General features: G+C 38.9%; 1 protein-coding gene across 19 annotated transcripts in view; it reads right to left on the bottom strand.

Annotated features, from left to right (window-relative positions):
* The window catches only part of IKZF1 (IKAROS family zinc finger 1), a 108040-nt gene that overhangs the window by 80365 nt on the left and 9350 nt on the right, over positions 1 to 18325 (bottom strand). For 6 of the 19 annotated variants that reach the window (XM_068196190.1, XM_068196169.1, XM_068196115.1 and 3 more), the window contains one exon: positions 18189 to 18262. The exons of the other annotated variants lie outside the window; for them this stretch is intronic. In XM_068196190.1, coding sequence (XP_068052291.1) covers positions 18189 to 18222 — 34 coding nt within the window. In that variant the 5' untranslated portion in view covers positions 18223 to 18262. Of the gene's footprint in view, positions 1 to 18188; positions 18263 to 18325 lie in introns of those variants that run through there. 19 annotated transcript variants of the gene reach the window in all.

Here is an 18325-nt window from a genome sequence, read left to right on the forward strand (position 1 = left end):
TTTACAAAAAACAAGTAACTTCAGATTATTAACTGCATTAAGGTAAAGCAAGGAAAATAATCATGAACGTGCACAGCTTTTTATTTATCTTATGAATAAATGCATAATGGAATAATGTAATAAAATGCTACTTGCACCCTCTAAAGAACTGTAGTTAGGGTTCTCATTTCTCTCCTCCTGCAGAAATAGTTAAGCAAAGTCAGAACCTGTCCGCTGAGCTTGACTTTTGAGGAGGAACCTCTATTTTCAATCTCCAGTATTGCCAGGTGAAAATATCTTCCAGTTTATCAGATACATTTATACCACTACATATTGACATTTGTATCCCTCAAGTGAGTTGAGATCTCAATGTATTTTAAGTAGTTTAAATTGAATGTTCTGTGGCAAATTAAGGTACTCTTATTAGGACTAGTTTGCCACAAGGCTGCTATTTTGGCCAGGATGGAATTTTCAGACTGCCTAGAGGAAGGCCACTATACAGTGGCATGGGCTTCCAAAATTCAGTTAGACCATTTGGGTCTAGTCTCCAAAATACTCCAAAACAGTCTCCAAAATACTTTTTCCAGGGAATTGCTAAGTATAGTGCACATCTTCCAGCACTTGCCAACACATTTTATGCCTTGGATTTCTGAGCTCTGTGTGAGACTACTCAGAGCTGGGCAATCTACACACCCAGTCTCCCACTGAAAAGGGAGATGGAGATCAAGTGTGGGGAGAGTTGGCTGCTGCTGATGCAGCATAGGAAGAGGGAGACCTATCCAGCAGCCCCTAGTGTGAGTGGAAGAGGCACACATTTGACAGCCCCAAAGGTAAATCCAAAACACTGAGGGAATTGTGCTTTCTTTTCTTATTCTGAGGCAACTGTAGCACTTGGTCACCACTGTGTACAGCCGTTTGAAGTACTGCAAGCTGTGTGTGCACAAAAATGCTTCTATTGCATCCTTATATTAATAATTAAATATCAGATGACTTCAGTTTTACTTCACTATGTTATTTCTGTTCACAATTTGCAAAGGTGTAACAATTGCAAATTGGCTTGGTGTGACCTCTACACTCCCAACAGACCACTTTTCTTCCTTCATGTCCTGCAACTTCCCTTCACCACTCCCACAGGCACAGGAATTTTGCAATTATTTTCCTCTAATTCTTCCAGTTTCCCCAGTAACTCTGCCCACCAAATCTTCCCTCAGTCTCCCTCACCCATTCTTACTCCCTTCATTACTTGTGCTAATCCATCTTCCCCGTTCCCATGCCAATTCTACAACAGGCTCTCCCATCCTTGACTTCCCTTGCCTGGCTAGTTACCTCCTACATTTCCCCTTTGTATCTGAACACATTGAGTGTACTGTCTGCAAGCACTGATAAGATTTCCTGTATTTCATTTCCACCCTAAGAGTGTCTAATCTAGTTTCTGCACCTTTTTCTCCACTGAAATTGGGAACAGCTGAACTTGGTCAGATCAGAGGACCATCTAACCCAATACACAGTAGCCAAGCCAGATGCCTGTGAAGTATAATCAGTATGGGCAAGGATATAGAGATATCCTTCTCACCACCCCCAGCTGTTCTGGTCAAAATCTCTAATGATCACTTTACAGCCAATTTAACAGCCAGAACTTGTTATTCTTTTCCTTCTTGCCCTGTCTGCATTTTTAAACATTATCTCCCTTTGTCTTGATGGCTTCAAAACCAGTGCTGACTTTAGGTTCTCCTCCTAGTTTCATTATGATCTTTGGAAGTTCCTCTCTTGTTCTTTAACCTATTTTTTGGGCAGACTTCTGGGATCTGTCTTAGACCTCTTCATCCCACAGTCCTACTCCAAAATAAGAAGATGTAAGGTGCTTTTCCAATTAAAGTTTTAGCTAGCAATTCCATACTGACAGACTGTCTGGTTTCTGTAATTTTCTGTTCAAACGGAAAATTCAGCCTTTTCTAACATGCCTTTGAGAATATTTCTCTAAGCCCAAGTTCAGCAGTGCCAATCCAGATGTCACTTCTCTCCCTTGGGTTCTGACCACTACCTCCTTCTGAATAATAGTATGCAAAATCAGCATCCTGCCCCTTTTCTCACATTGTCACCCAAAACCCCCATCCTGAACTCAGAACTCTCTCATGTTTTTCACATTCAGACTATTTCAAACACTTGAGAACTATTTCTATACATCCAACAGTTGTTAACAGCTAACTCTGGGTTCTCATCCCCTTGTATCTTGATTACTGCAATATTCTTTCTCATAAATTAGTTTTCATCGTGACAAGAATCCAGTCATGTTCATTCAGAATAAGGATAGAGGGTTCATTATGTTTGCCTGCCCCTTTAATCAAGTGGAATCCTTTCCTAGATACCTTCATCCACAATTCATTCTATCACTTTAAAAAAAATGAATCTGAGGGGTTTTGTGAGTCCTTTCTGACCTATAATCTTTATTGCCTATCAAAATGTAAGCTCTGATATTCAATGGGCCTTTGCAACTTGCCTCCACCACTGAGCAATTTCTTTTTCAAACAAGAATCTTTGCTCTCACCCATGTTGCTCCTCACTGGCAACAGCTCCCGATCTACCATTTCTTTTGTTGTTCTGAAGTTTTCGTTCTCTGGCCTTGAGGAAACCAGAATTAAATTTTCTTAAAGTTAAAAACAACACCTGTTTTTAATAGGCATAGAAAGATTGACATTTATACTTGTACTATAGTAGGAAAGGCTTCATGTAGACTACAAGATGGCTGTTTGAAGTACAAACTGGAAGTTATTTATTATTTGGGGAATAACTGATAGGAAAACATTTCTGATAAGAAATCAGTGAATATTAGTACTTTCAACACCAATGTAGCCTTACTTCTCTTTGTAAGATATCAATTATTTCCAACACTTATAGACAGAGTCAGCATTTTAAAAGCCCTCAATACAGAACAGTAATGATAAATGGAACAAGAAAAAAATTCTTGATTTTGCTTTTTTTTTTTTTCTTGTAATATGTAGATTACTTCCTCAAGAAAGTGAAATACTAAACATTTTATACTAGTATGAAACCAATTTATATCAAGTCCTCTTTCTTTCTTTTCAGTTGGTGAGTATGCTACTTAGTAGTCAGAAGGAGGATAAAGCTCAAGGCAATCAAGAAAAACATGAATGACAGTGAACACTGCTTGGGACAGAACATGAAGCCCCCAGATCCTTGTCCCACCACTGCAAGAATCACTTCAGTAGGATGAGAGAAGACAAGGCTATCTTGATTAACTGAGTGTGTAGAGTTTTGAGGGGGTTGCTTTTCTTGGAGTACAAACACAAAACACAAGATAGAGGAAATCATATCATTACCAGCATGAGCCTGTGGTTTGGAAAGAAGAGCAGTTGGCTTCTGGCAGCTTCAAGGAATGATGGGGACTCAGATATTGCCAGCCTGTCACATTCTCCATATGCTTTTTTGCAACGCTTCCCCCCTGCCCTTACCCCATTTCTTTTTAAATGCAGTAAGCATGCTGTCCAAGAAAAATGAATTACATTGGTATCCCCTCACTCAGCTATCAAATCCTTCTCTTCCAATCTACTAAATAAAGAGAGGGCCTGTTGCTTTCATGAAAAATAAGGTGAAATCGTTTTCATGCAAGCCCATACTAGAGAATCAGGAAGGTATTCATTTTATTTTGTGTATCTAGACAGTGATTTTAATGTTATGCAAATGGAGCAGGCAATTCCTAATCTATCCTGAAATGTATGTGTCAGAGCTCTTGTGTAGTGCAGGTTACTGATGATAAAAACAAGATGTGTTTTTATACAAGAAAGGCGCATGATTACCAGCTTTAGAATTTTTTCTTTCATTACAAATTTAAAATAGGACAAGTCAGTGCAATGGAAACTGAGAGGTACCACCACAGAAAAAGCTAGTGTCTTTTCAGAGTCAAGTTTGACAAGTATTGTTTGCCTCTCTCCTTGAAACCAGAACAGCTAGACATAGTAGCAGTCTCTTAGACTTTAAAACTGTTTAAGAAAAACTTCTGTGAATCCTCAGTGCACCAGTGTTCCTCATTTTTCGTTCTTTTTTTTTTTTTTCATGCAAAAAAGGAAACTTATCTCATCAAAAAGAACGTCTCCAAACACTCAGTTGAGTTGAGGTTGTCATGATAAGGCAATCTTCACATCAGGAGGCTTAGAGAGGAAGAAGCTCAGACACAGACAGGGTCCAAGCCTCAGACCCAACTGTCAAGGAAGCTGATGCACAAAAAGTCTTAAACTGGCACTTATGTTGCTGTTATATTCATAGATAACTTAGTAGAACAATCCAGACTCAAATCAAGACTCCTCTCCCATCTCAATATGGCAGCCCCTCAGTTTATGTTTCCCCAGTGAAGTCAGCACTCTTTTTTCTTTTCCCCAAACCAGCAGTTAAAGTCCATGTACACACTGTGCATGCACAGAGATATTCCTCCTCTGCCTGAGCAAACTCAGATTTACTTGTGCACCCTGCTGGTTGAATCCCTACATCTCCTGTGCACTCCTGTGGAGTCAGAAAAAGCCCTTGGCTACAGGACCTGGCTTCAAGCCTCTTCCTCACTTGATTAAAGCTGTTAGGATTTAATAGGCAAGACAGAGACAGCATTACTGCAAGTAGCCAATACACCAGCAGCTCAATCAAATGACCATGCTCTCTCACTACAAATACAGGTTCTTCTCCATAGGCAGAGGGGACACTTAAACCTTGGTCTCCTGGAGCTGTAACAGGGACGATCAGATAAAAATCTTTGTGGGGAGAGCAGGAAGCAGGGTGAGAGGAGGAGCTTTTGCTGTCTTTTATCAGGAAAGAAAATCAAACATTGTAGCTAAACCCAAACTATCAAAGTTGATTTCAGGGCAGTGACTATCAAATATCACGTTGTGTTTCCCAGCTGAAATGGATGAAGGACCATAAGACAGCCATGAGCAGAGCTGTTTCCCTCATCATGCAATGACCTCGGTGGATTTGGTTTTCAGAAATTTAGCAACACTGTCCAGAACTGTCTGTGGCTTCTGTGCTGAAGTGGCAGTACAGTTTCCCCCTAAAACTAGGGTTGACTAACCTCTAAGTCAATTTAGAAAGCTTCCATAGGGCTCTGACAATATCAGAGACAATATGATGCTGCTTTTATTACTCCTGGGAATTAGGCAGCACATCACAGAGACAGTAATATTTGCTCTAAATGGCAGCAGTCTAGGGAACTTTTCAAATCATCATTTTTAATTCAACACTGGAACATCTTTGTCTAGAAGAGAATATCCAAAAAGGCCAAAGAAGCTCCGGGATCCAGATGTGGATCTCAAATCTCATTTCTCACTACATGAAAAATATGCATTCAATTCCATCCTGCTTTGTTATGAGATAAACTGGGAGAAAATACACAGAAATATCAATATAGACAAGGCTTCACTTGGAAGCAATGACAGTCGAAGGATTATCTTCTTGTAAGAATCAAAGGTAATTTTATTGTGTACAGTGCTTCTAATACATAGTACAGTATATAACTATAAGCAGAGAAGATTTGAGCAAAGTCATAAGGGATGATGATACTGACCACCCAAGACTGACTCGAATCCAACCCAAGAAAAAGCAGAGAAGAAACAACCTATGAGTATAAGGATCTGGAGCACAAAAACAAGGAAAACACCTCAATTTTTGCAAATTGCTTCCTGCATCTGACATGCAGACAAGCCATCAGTTGAGTCTGCAGACCAGTCCTCAGTCAAATTAATTTGTTTTTTTCATTTTCTCCCCTTTTTTCCTGTGAGTGAATGGAAATGTCAATTTCAGAACAGATTCTATTTCTCATTTAAGTCATCGTGAACTCTTAGTTTGCTTCAATTGTCTTTCAAAACTAGGTTTAACTGAATTTATGCATCCAGTGTTTACTGAGAAATGGCAACTACCATAGAGTAGAATAATTCCAATGAAAAGGTTTTCGTTAAAATCAGAGAACACATGGCTTCCCTTATACAGGGATACCTCACATTGACTAAATTTTCCGGACAAAACTGCATTGACTTTTGAAAGGCTAGTGTTCCAGATACCTCTATGACACAAGGTCCACCATCCTAAAAATGACAGAGAAAACTTTACTGTAAGCCCATGTTTGAAAATGAGTCTCATTAGACAATTTGTATTGCTATGTATGATGGCTGATTTTAACCTCAAACCTGTACAGAAATGTTAGGGATAAAATGGGAAATCCAGAAAATATGTATTTACAGAGTAAGAGTGAAAATGTTGGTGAGCAGAAATCTGCAGAGGCTGACTAAAATCAACTGGCACTGGGCAAGGAATCTGTAGGTCCTGTGCTATTACCAGAATGTATACTTCATTAGGCAATACCTATACCAAAACTAAGTGCCCCACATGGCTAAATAGAGCTTCACTTGTACAAACATAATGTCTTTCATTTACTCATGTTCTGTGTTAGTGAAAACACAGCCATCTCTCTTTTTGACCAGAGTGAGGGTTTCAGTCTCAGGACCAAATAAGAAACTGTGCTAGTATGTCTATGTAAACAAGGAGGCGCCCTGATTATGCTGATCCTACTTTAAAAAATAGGAGCAAAGGGATAAAACCAAACAATCTCCCTCACCCCTGAAGTCCAGATTTTATTGTAGATACAAAAGAAAAAACCTTTTCATTTCCTCAGAGTGATCATGTCTATTTCGAAATCAACACGTAAAATATTTACTCAACATTACATCAACATTCATAATGTTTTAAACAAGTTTTATGCATGGCCAAATAGTATGCAGACATTTGCAAAACAATTTGTCAACATTGCCTCTGAGGTGTGTTTTAATGAAAATGTGAATTTAAAAAAAAAAATGTTTAAATTCAAGCTTTCCAGTGTAATCAATAATAAATTTAGCTGAGCAAAAATATTAAATTTGAATTCAAATGAGCTGTAAATACACAGTATCTATCAGGAGTCTGTGAAAGTGATTTAGTAAAATAAGCAATATTCTATTGCAATATGTTAAAAATAGTTGTTTGAGGGAAGCTAAGGCATCTGGAGCCTGTTATATTGGCTGTATACCAGGGAAGGCTTTCTTTGTCTTATGGAGTCAATGGAGTTATCAGAAATACAAGCATTTATCTCAGTAATTGCATAGGAGAAAACATTAAGAGCTTGGCACCATGTTAAAAATGATTCTCAATTAAAATGTTATTTAATAAACAGGCCCATTTTATTACTCATGGATTAAAAAAAAAATTAATAAGTGACTGCTAACAAGTAATTATAAGGGTAATAAAGCTCTCCATTCTGATTAGGGAAAGTATTCATTTCATGACCATCCAGTGATCCATTTTCTACCCCAGCTGTCAAAACAGGTAGTATGCAACCATTTAGAGACAGTATGATTGTTGCTGTGCTTATGTAATACTGCTATTACATTTTATATCACTAAAAATGATTTCAAACTCATTCTTGGGGTAATTACACATCAGCTTGCTTATACATTAACTGCTCTTGAGTCTTCCTTCTTAAGTCACAAATAAACTGATGCAATTTTTCTGCTAGGGTTGTGAAGTCCAGCTTGGATTTATGGCTTTCTGCCTCCTGTCAGCATTGCTCAAAGCAGAGAACTCTGAGTCAGGCTGTGGGCAAAGTGTTATGCTCCTGCTCTCTGACTCCAGCCGATAAAGTCTTGGTAGAAGGGTCCAAACTTATGAGATACTGATCACCCACACTTCTCACTGCTGGTTGATGTAACTTGTCAAACCTGCAGGCACCCCTGAAATGCATTCTAACAGGCTGAGACAGGAAAAATTGGTGCAGGAAATAAAAAATTAGAGAACAGGTTCAATGCCTGGTAAATGAACAGATTTTCAACCTAGTCAGAGACCAGAGAGCTGGTAAATTATGTTCCTGTGCCTAGTTTAAGACCCTGTTTCCCATTAATTTTTGCTGTTTAGGGAAGCCTACATATGTAGTTTTCTGCACATTTCTTCTTTTTAGCTCTTTCGGGCAAAGGAGACCTGGGTACAGTGGTAAAATCCTATCTAGGCTTGGACTTCTTCGCTTCTTGGGAAGACTAACTTCACTCACAAAAGGAATTGCTTCCACAGCAATTTTTAAAATGGACAGTGAGCCATCTGTTATCTGTGTATACAGGTAGAAAATAGGTAAGGCATGAAAATAGATTCCCCCTCAAAAATATATAGATTTATTTCTCCCCAAAGAAAATAGATGGCCCACAGAAATGTGCAATCAATTATTCTCTATGTTTCCCTTTCTTTTTCCAATAATTTAATTATGCTTTGTGATATAATACAGGTAGGCTCCATGGACACTGAACATTGATACTATATTCTCAAAGAGGAATTGTCACTGTCCTTCCCCAAGACAGTGTCACAGGAACAAGATGTGTTGCAGTGGGAGGCTATTTTTTCAGTATGGATGGTACAGTAGTCCCCAAAAGCCCCTCGCCAGCAGCAGAGTTCAGCTAGCAGCACATCAGGAGGCTCCTCGCAGAGGAAGATGGTACTGTGGTGCTTGGTGTGATAAACAGCAAAGGGAATGATTATGCTATGAGGCAGAAGCCCAGCTGGTACTCTTCCTTGATATTCAATCTTTGCATGGCATCAGCGAGAGGATAAAGAGATAAAGGCTGGACATTTGTCATCTCACTCATCAAAGCTAGTGTTTTTTAAGTCATGCACGAGACTTCATTTCAGCTGAGAACCATGAGACCAATGAGTGATCCATACTTCTGGAAAAAGTTGAGTGAACACTCAGAGTTAAGAGAGGATTGCTGGTAAGTCATTGTAGAGTTTTCATTTAAAAACAAAGACTTAAAAGGACAGAGGTGCAAACAAAGTAAAAATTCTCGAAATAAATAATTTGTTGAAGGTTTGATCCTGCAGTTCTCAGATCTAAACCATATGGACTAGTAGGAACAGGAAGGGGAAAAGGAAATAAAAAGGTAGGAGGTGAAATCCCAAAATGGTATGCTATTTTTATTTGATATACAAATAATAGCATCTAAGTTTGATTCAAAACTTGGATTCTATGTAAGGAAAGTTTGTTTTCAGATGAATCTCAGGAAAGATTATTAGTCCTGCTGCCACACTTAAAAGGGAGATGGCAAGTGTTTAAAATTTTTGTTGTGAACTACAAGAAAAAAAGAAAGAAATTCTTAACTATAAAATGCAGGAGATGAATTCTCAGAATTTGCAACCTCTTAACCAATGTTCTGATTCCCAGTATTAGATAGTATTTAGGAAGTGACTCTACACTCATATGAAGGATTTTTTGTGTATTTAGGGCCCTACCTGTGTTCCCTCACTGTGTGCACTCTCAGTTCTGCCATTCTGAAAAAGTTATTGAGATTGTCAGCATAGGAAAGGAACATGGGCCTTTAACAGCAAGATGCAAGAAATTGCTAGCTGCCCACAGTTTTAAAAACTTTGTGTAATTTTGGATGCATTTGAGAAGCACTATCCCTTAAAAATAATTTAAGAAGGAACAACTTGAAAGAGAATTACCAAAATGCAATAGTTAATCTGGAGAAATGTAAACAATAGAGCATTCTGCATCATATCCTGTGGGGTGTGCTGGAAAAACAAAGGTATCCGAATTATTTCTCTTTGGTTTGGACATTTTTCTTTCGAAGGAAAGATACTCCCAGTGAAAAATACAGTCCCAAGAACTACCTCAGAAAGGATGAGCGCAGGTGTTTTACTCCTCGCTCTGATAAGAGATCAGGACAAAAATAATATTCTCCTTTTTACAAGAGGATTGTTTGTTCCTAATTTTTTGCCATTGCAAACCTGAAAGACTGACCTGCTTTCTTTGAGAATTTTTCATCTGAGAATTTTAATTATTGTTTAGAACATACTGTATTTTGCCAGGTAAGATCATAATAAGAAATTTAGATCCTATTTCCAGGAGCATCTTGGAAACTAAAGCAATTATTTCTCTAAATAGACTTCAGGTCTCAATTTCATATCAGCAGCAGCTGCTCACTGTTCAATACAATAGGTGTCCTAGCCAAAGATCCATGCTTATACAGTTCAAAAGGGCCAAGAGGGGTTCTTTTATTCAGGTCTTCTCTGTTCCCATCATTGCACTAGACTGGTGTACTTTTATGGGGAAAAGCGTAGGCAGCTAGAGACCTTCTCCTCTACCTCCTTATTGCCATAGTATTTCCCACCCACTGAAGCACTAGATGTTCCAGGTGAGACAGAAAGCTCCAATGGACAGAAATTTCCTGTTCTGCAGTCTCTGCTCTTAGACCAGATCATCCCAAACTCACATTCACTGCTTTAGGAACCAACAGTGCATTCACACATGAAAGCTGTCCCAGATGCAAGGGAGGGATGTACTTAAAAGGACATTTCTATCGTCCATGTCCTCTTGACATTAATGTCCCCTCAGTTAAGGCCCCATGCCTTGAACCATTGCAGATGTAACCTGCAGTAAGATTATCAGTGGAATCCTGCAAATTTTACAATCATAAGGTAGGAAAACTGTTTCTTTATGTTGAATATGGTGCCTAATTAAAAAAAAAAAAAAGCATAGCCCTGGAAGGGATTTTGAGTGGTTTGGTAGTTCAACTGACAAGTGATATGATACTGTTACATGATGTCATTTATGGAATATAATTTTTTCCCCTGGGATTCTGTTTGGGAAATACAATAAGATCCTAACTCATTCTCCACATTCCCACACAAATGTTTCTCAGATCTAGTCACTCTCTTTGATAAGAAACATAAGGGATAAAGCATGTTTAATATCTACATAAACAAAACAAAAGCATGGACTTTCTCTAGCAAGTGTTAACTCGGCTTCTCCCTGCAAGTAACTTAAAAGAAGGAGAATTTAGGGAATTTAGTAGAATATTGTATATGAGGTTATATTTTACTTGTGCATGCTAGCAATTCAGGAACCATTGCTGATTAATAGATACTCTATACATTGCAGATTAAATATAGTTTTTCTCCGGGTACATCAGCTTCTTGCTCAGCATAGTAATATCTAATATCCACACATGAATTCTTTAAAATACTTTTACACAAAGTATGGTCTTCAGCAGCTCAGGGCCTACTGGAAGTTAAATAACTGCCGTAGCAGTTCTGCAGTGAGTGCTGCTAGGACTGGTGCCTGAAAAGCAGGATATCCTGTAACTGTTTGACCACTGCAGTGACCACTGGTAGAATCAGACATCTGAAAAATTCAGGATTTTGGGTTTGTGAGTTAAACCTGAAACCAAAAGTTAGAAAAGCATACTAGGTTCTTTTGTTAGATACCTGGGCATTCACATGGATCCCTATGCAGCATTGTTGGAGGCTCCAACAAGTCTTTTCTTAAAATAAAATCAGAGAAGAAACAAGCCTTACTCTGCAGAAAGTCCAGATAACAACTTCATCTTTATGAGTCAAGAAATAGCTAAAAAAGCCCTAAAAGACACTAGCTTAGTCCAGACAAAATCAAGAAGTATTGGTAAAAGGGCAAATGGATGTCAACAAAGAACAAATGTGCAACAATCCCAAATTCAGTATATTCATTGTGGAACAAATAATGAAAAATAGAGGAAAAAATGCCTGGACATAAGGTAGGAGTGGAAGTGGGAAAGAAAATCGAACTACTTCACAGTCTGCACAGGAGTCCCCACAGAATGAACTGTCAAACCTGAAAAGAAAATGCATCACTGAACTCAGAAAACTTTCATCAGACAGAAAATGTTGGCATTGACTGTGAACCTGCATTGACCCAAACCCCCTAATTATTGAAAAGAAGTCACTGATTGTTCCCATTATTGAGGTACTTACTGTATCTTCTCTCTTACCCCAAACAAGATGACCAGTTGAGATGGGAGGATGAGATATTGAGTGTCTGCTGGGTGACTGAAAAAAAGATGGGGGAGGGATAGAGTCAGGTAATAATTTTGGAGGTCCTGCCCTTGACTGCAGAAGTGATGATTCCATCAGGCTGGTACCTATGAGAAAGCTGTAAAGAAGTCTCTGTGCTTTGGATCCATACAGCTACAACCCACACATTTGATACCAAAAGGTTAAGATTCAGGGTAAGGCCAGATCAAGCCAAGGCAGCAGTGCTGGCAGACACTCTGAGGAGGGCAGGTTTTCTCAGCAGTGGAACAGAGGGCTGTGGAAAAGGAGAGTGGGTGTATTGTCTTGCAAAAGCATATCTTTGTCTCTTGCTGAGGGCCCAGGATAGACACCATGACCAAGCACCAGGTGGGAGAGGAGAGTCAGAGCAGTTCAGAGATGGTGACATTTCCAAGAACCACGCCTGCCATAGAGAGGGAGCTGCGTGCTGTATGGCAGCAGGGGGAACCATGCTTGGAAGGTAATTGAGTCTCCAGGGTGAAGAGGAACCTTTCTCAGCAAGTTTAAGAGCAGATGTCAGCTTGGCTTTATATTTACATATGGAAATACATCTGACATGAGCAAGGGAACCTGTCTCAAAGAATGTGTTTAGACTGCTCACAAAGCAGTGAGACACTCACCATGATTTCAGAAGGCCTTATAGCTCCTCTAAATCTGCTGTTTAAAACCCACCCCAGGAAGAAATTGAAACAGAGTTGTTTCTTTGTAACACCTAGTAAGTTACAGGTTTTCCCATGTCCTCAGGACCACCAGGAGCACCCCTGACATCAAAAAAGGTAATATCCAAGAATGGTAGCTCAGTCCAGATGCACACAAATGGATCAATAGCCTTAAAACCTGTTGCAGGTAACATCTGCTGGTTTTCAGTGTGCAATACAGCAATAGGAAGGAGGAGATATATTCCACTGATGGGCAAGCGGGTATTTTGAAAAAGAGCTGATGTCAAGTCATGTAATAAGCTGTGAATGTCAAATTGTCCATGACTGCCAACAGGCATGCAACACATCTTCTGTAAAGTGCTTGGGTAACAGGAAAAGAGAGGACATTATGTTATCATCAGGAAATAGGAGATAATGAAATAGATGCCAAATAAAGAATGTGAGTTGCAGCCTAATAAAATAGTTCCTCTTTTCTACCCCACTTTTTTCCTTTCTAATTCTGAAACAGTGTTTTGTCCAATACACATCTCCTTTTTCATTTCACTGGGTTTGAAAGAAAAAACTACCCAATGATTATACAAGTCATGTGTATTCTATTGAAATATAAATGAATGTAACTTTGCTCATTTGACATCCTAAAGCTGAGTAAGATTCCTTGAGCTGGAAATGGGTACTGTCCAACCCAGTGGAGCTTGGTTCATATACAAACTCACAAATGTTCATTGAATTCTAAAACCAGCAATGGAAGGTTTTTCACATAGGAGAACTTGTGTCCAGTTCCTCACTTAACTCTATTTCTGTGAACAAAAGCATTTTCCCATTGTAAAATTAGGCGATGATTATTCCTTCTTCCCAGAAGGAATCTTTGCCTGAGGAAAAAAAAAATTGAAAAATGCATGCCAAGTTACATAGAAAGTGCTCTAATCCTTGTTCAGTGGTCATGGTTAGCCATCAGACTTAACGTATCATCTAAAGGAAGAGTAAGTTGCAGGTCCCATTCAAAGCTGTGTGAGATTTCCCCTGCAATTTTGCTGTGTAATATGCCTTTAATTAAAACTCCCTATCTAAAAAATATCAACACATCACTCATTTTCCCCCAAAGCAGATAATTTGTCCCTGAGCTTCCAAGGCTGATAGATGCTTGGAGTAGGCTCTCTCTCGTTTTTGTGCCAGTTTATGGAGAACTCAGACCTTCAAGCTAGATCTCAGTGCAAGTAAGAGTCAATCATTAGTGCAGATAGACACTCCCAATTAAAAAAAAAAACAAAAAACTTTGTTAAAAAAAAACCCCAAAAAAACCAAACAAAAAAAAAAAGACAAACAAACAAACAAAAAAAGCAACAACAAAAAGACCCCCCCAAAAAACAAAAAAAAAACCTCAAACCCCCCCCCCAAAAAAAAAAAAAAAAAAAAAAACTAAAAACCAAACCAAAACCAAACCTCCCAAAACCAGAAAAAAATCCACCAAACTGTTAAGAAAGTCACTTGAAATTTTTGTCTTTCTCCATTACCAGTTTTCAAGTAGAGGGTAGGAAAGTTCTGAAAGTTGAGGAATATTGTCTGGTCAGCTATATAGATTGTAACAATAATACCTTCTAAAAGAGAAAGACAAATCCAGCAATGACAAATATTTCAGCCATGGGAAATTTCCTATTATAACTCACTGGAATACATGACTCTTCCTACATAATTTCTGCCCAGCCTATTTGGAGATTGTCCCAGTACACATTCTGCCAGCTCACAAAGGGGAACTGCAAACATATTCACAATTTCCTCTAACTGGCATCTTTCAGTCCCACCTTTCCCCTCAGCTTCATTTAGACAGCTCAAACTTCTCATTTAAAGCAAAAGCCCCACTCCACCTCCACACAAGTATTAACACTTATTTTTGCACCAACTCTTTCCCTTGCACCCCCACTGAGACATTTGCTGGATGTGATGGCCGAAGCTGACCCATCTCTTCCCAGTGCCTCCCAGGTTCAGGACCCACCAGCTCACTCCCACATGGCTCATTTCCTCCCACATCTCGGTTTCAGCACCTCCCACTGACCTCTGCAGGAGAGTAAGAAGCCTTGACTATGTATAGTAAGGCGCTGAAACATTTCTCACATAATCTGTGTGGGCAGAAAGGTGGGAGAGGACAACATTGACAATTGCATCCTGCTTGGAAGGGAGCACATTCAGACTTGCCTCAAAAAAAGTTGCTCTTCCTATACATCAACAGTTTTAGTATAAATACTTTGGAATATACCATCATGTACTGTAAACCTGTAAACTTGAGCCATTAGGCATCTCCGACTTGTCTTTTAATTATGGACACATTTTTTTACTAGGGAAATAGTAGTTGTAGCAAAAATTACATATTACTCTAAATTTGATCTTAAACATCAGTTACTATAGGTGTCATAGAATTCATGCCAATTCTCACTGTACCACTCAACTTCAGACATTACTGAGAAACTGTTTTCCTTCTGAGAAACTGACAGAAAAATCCAAAACAACCAGCCAAAAAAACCCCATCACAAAGTAAAAGCTTTTAATTACAGATCTCAAAATTTGAAATTTTTCATCTGTCTTGTGTTTCCTTTTTAGACATTCTCTCTCACCTACTCCATGCACTAAATATTTACCAGAAATGAACAATTTGCACATAAATAATTATAATTCTTAATAATTCAGCAATGGGAATAATCCACATTATTTTCCTTTTTTTAAACTACTTTCTCAAAAATTATTTTTTTCATTTTGTAAATCCTCCAGCTGCGCTGGAAGAAGTCTTGGCTAACAGACAGTACTCCTAAACTGTTTGTCTCATACATCACATATGTTGCCAAAAAAAGGACTGCAGTGGTTGCTTGCAGCACCCCAGCAGGGATATGTGGCACTGCTAGAGTTTATTTCTCACCCTTATCTAATGTGGCAATATTGATAATTTTGGCAGTGACAGCTTTCTTTGCTCAAAAAAGCTGCCGTTGAAACAGAGTTCTGCACTAACTTAGCTGAGTCTTTTCCCATCTGAGAGTCTTCTCTGCATTACACGTGGACCTTTGAGCCCCCTACTTCATCCATACACACTTATGTGAGGTGACACTGAGGAATAAGGATTGGATTCTGAGAGCACCCAACCACTGGCCCTATGTAGCTTGAGACTAAGCCTTTGCCTCTGAATTCAACTCTTTCCTGAAAGCAGAAGCCTATATGTAAGTGTCCTACAGACCAGAGCCATTCAGGCACAGAGTTTCTCTGGAACACACATACAGTCTGAGTATGAGAACAAGATCCACAGTGAGCTGTGTGACAAAGGTGACCTAATACATAGGTTATGAAGACTGATACTTTAAAATCCAACCCATTCACTGTTGACTGCAATAGCATTCTGACTTCTTTAGGAATGAATGCAAGCTATAAAATATCACTCTGGGTCCAAAAATAAACTTTTTAAAGAAATAAAAAGAAAAAAAAATTGAATCAGAAATCAAGATCAGCTATCCTCTTATAAGCTGATCTTATCAGGGTTGAGTCACACTAAGTATAAACTAATCTCCAGGAAACAAGCACCCCCTATACTCTTGCTCTGAATTCTTTGCAAACAACTATTTTTTTGCGTCTGTAAGTGTCACACAGAGACAATGTGAAACAGTAGGGGAAACAAAAAGCAACAGTGAGGCATCAGCCAAAGTGATATCCTGAATTACTACCACATTAGTCTTCAAACAGATATTCCTCCAACAAGATAAAATTTGCTTGGGTTCTCCATCAATCCTTTGATTGTTCTTGTGCAGCACAGGTGGAGCCACAAGAGCTCCATCTCCCATTTTTTCCCTCAGAGAATTCCCCTCCTCACGGGGATCCTCCACAGACGGGGACCTGCCAGCAGCTTTTCCTGATTCTACAGCAGCTTTAATACCTCCTGCACTGGATTGAATACTACAAGGCACAGTGGGAAATTATAGACCAGAGAGGTGTGGGGAGGAAGCATCTTTAGGAGGAAGCAGAAGCAGAAGTTTTTCAAAGGATAAGAGAATGAAAAGGCCAGGTAGCAGATCACTAGAGGAGAAAATACACTCTATCTTTAGGTCTTTAGATGATAAAAACAAAGTGCAGAAGCCACGCAGCTGTAACTAACAGTTTTCAAGGCACAGACACACAAGGAAAAAAAATTAAAAAACCTCAGGCTTTAGCTAATGTTCAGAGCAGGTCCTGGCAGCTAGCAGAATTAGAAGCACTGCAAGAACCTCAACAGACTCACATATTTAAAGGGATAATACTGAAATGCTACATGATGGGCAAAGATCTTAATAAATAAATAAATTTTCCATAAGAAGAGAAGACCAAGGGCATGGTGCGATAAACTCCATTATAGTCATAGACCTGAGGAATTAGCTACCGGTCAGATTTGAAAATCACTGCTTAATAATTTTTCTCAAAATAAATTATGACAAGAGGACATGGATGTACCTACAAATCAATCTTACTTCCCTCCTGAAAAAAAAAAACCCAGATATTAAATCACTCTGCTATAGATTTAGACTAGATTAATATTTTTGTGTCTCTCCTGAGTATGGAGAGGAGGGCTATGATTACCCATTGTCTTGTCTCTTGTAAACACCATGAAAACCTAATGCAGAAAAGACTGGGTGCACCCCTGTATCTCTATCAGCAAATGCTCTACTCTGAAACTCTTCCAGTGGAGACTGTCCTGTGCTTGTGTATTTTCTGTAGTGTCATGCAGCTCTACAGTGTCATAAGGTTATACTTCAATTATATATTGTATACACACTCATGGGAGAGTATGCATTTTTTTTTCTTGGATTAAAATCCTGCTCCAATGAATTTGCTGTCCAAGTTTCTTCTAGTTTCAATGGAGATATTTTTTATGCATTATTTTGTGGTAATTCTCATTTCTAGCTGTACAAATCTTCAGGAATGTGCAATGCAGGCTAATTTTAATTCTTCAGTTCCAAAGTCAGACTTTGGGGGCGTATGCAAAGAAAAGCCAAGTTGCTTTTCAACTTGAATTCAGCTCAAAACTTCTAGGAACAATGTGTGTTCACACAGAACTAAGCTGCCTTTAGTGTTAAGCCTCACTAGATGTGTGAATTTGGGCAAATATCTGTTTTTTTTCCTTAGTTTTCCTAAAACTAAGGTTAGGCTCTATTGATGAAAAGCCCTGTAAAAAGAACAAGTAATTATTATTATTGCTATATACTAATTAAGCCTTCAGGAAACTGTAAGAAAAAGCATAAGAAGTGGCCTAGCTTCTCATCTCCCAGCTGGGCAGACTTGAGGCACTTTGGCAGGGCAGTACAGGAAAGCTTTGTGCTAGATTCACAAGAGGCATCAGTGCACACAATTCCAGCATTTATGTGCTACTGGTATCCTTTCCACTCAACACAAAAGTCTAACCCTACTGATACTTTTGCTTCTTCCAGGCAAACCCTTGATCTCCAGGCACATCTTACAACTGCTAGAGTCCAGATCCCTCTGAGCAACTATGCACTTCATTCCTGCCAGTCTACTGTGGGATTCATATTACTTTATGTCAGCAGCTTTTAATACAGCCAGTCCTATACAAAAACACAAATGGCAGTAGTAGGCTCATTTTACACATTGAATAAATAAATTAAATAAATTGCTCAGCTAAAATATAGAAAATGCAAGTTTAGATCCTACCCTGAGAGATGCAGAGCAAGAAATTTGAATCCATTGTCCAGGTCTGCTGAGGAGACAGTTTCCGTGGGTGTGATCTAGAGGAAGAATGAGAGAGACATTTGCAAAATGATCATTGCTCATGGTTTCTATACCTTCCC

Source organism: Anomalospiza imberbis, chromosome 1 (genome assembly GCF_031753505.1).
Source record: "Anomalospiza imberbis isolate Cuckoo-Finch-1a 21T00152 chromosome 1, ASM3175350v1, whole genome shotgun sequence".
NCBI classification, from domain to species: Eukaryota; Metazoa; Chordata; class Aves; order Passeriformes; family Viduidae; genus Anomalospiza; species Anomalospiza imberbis.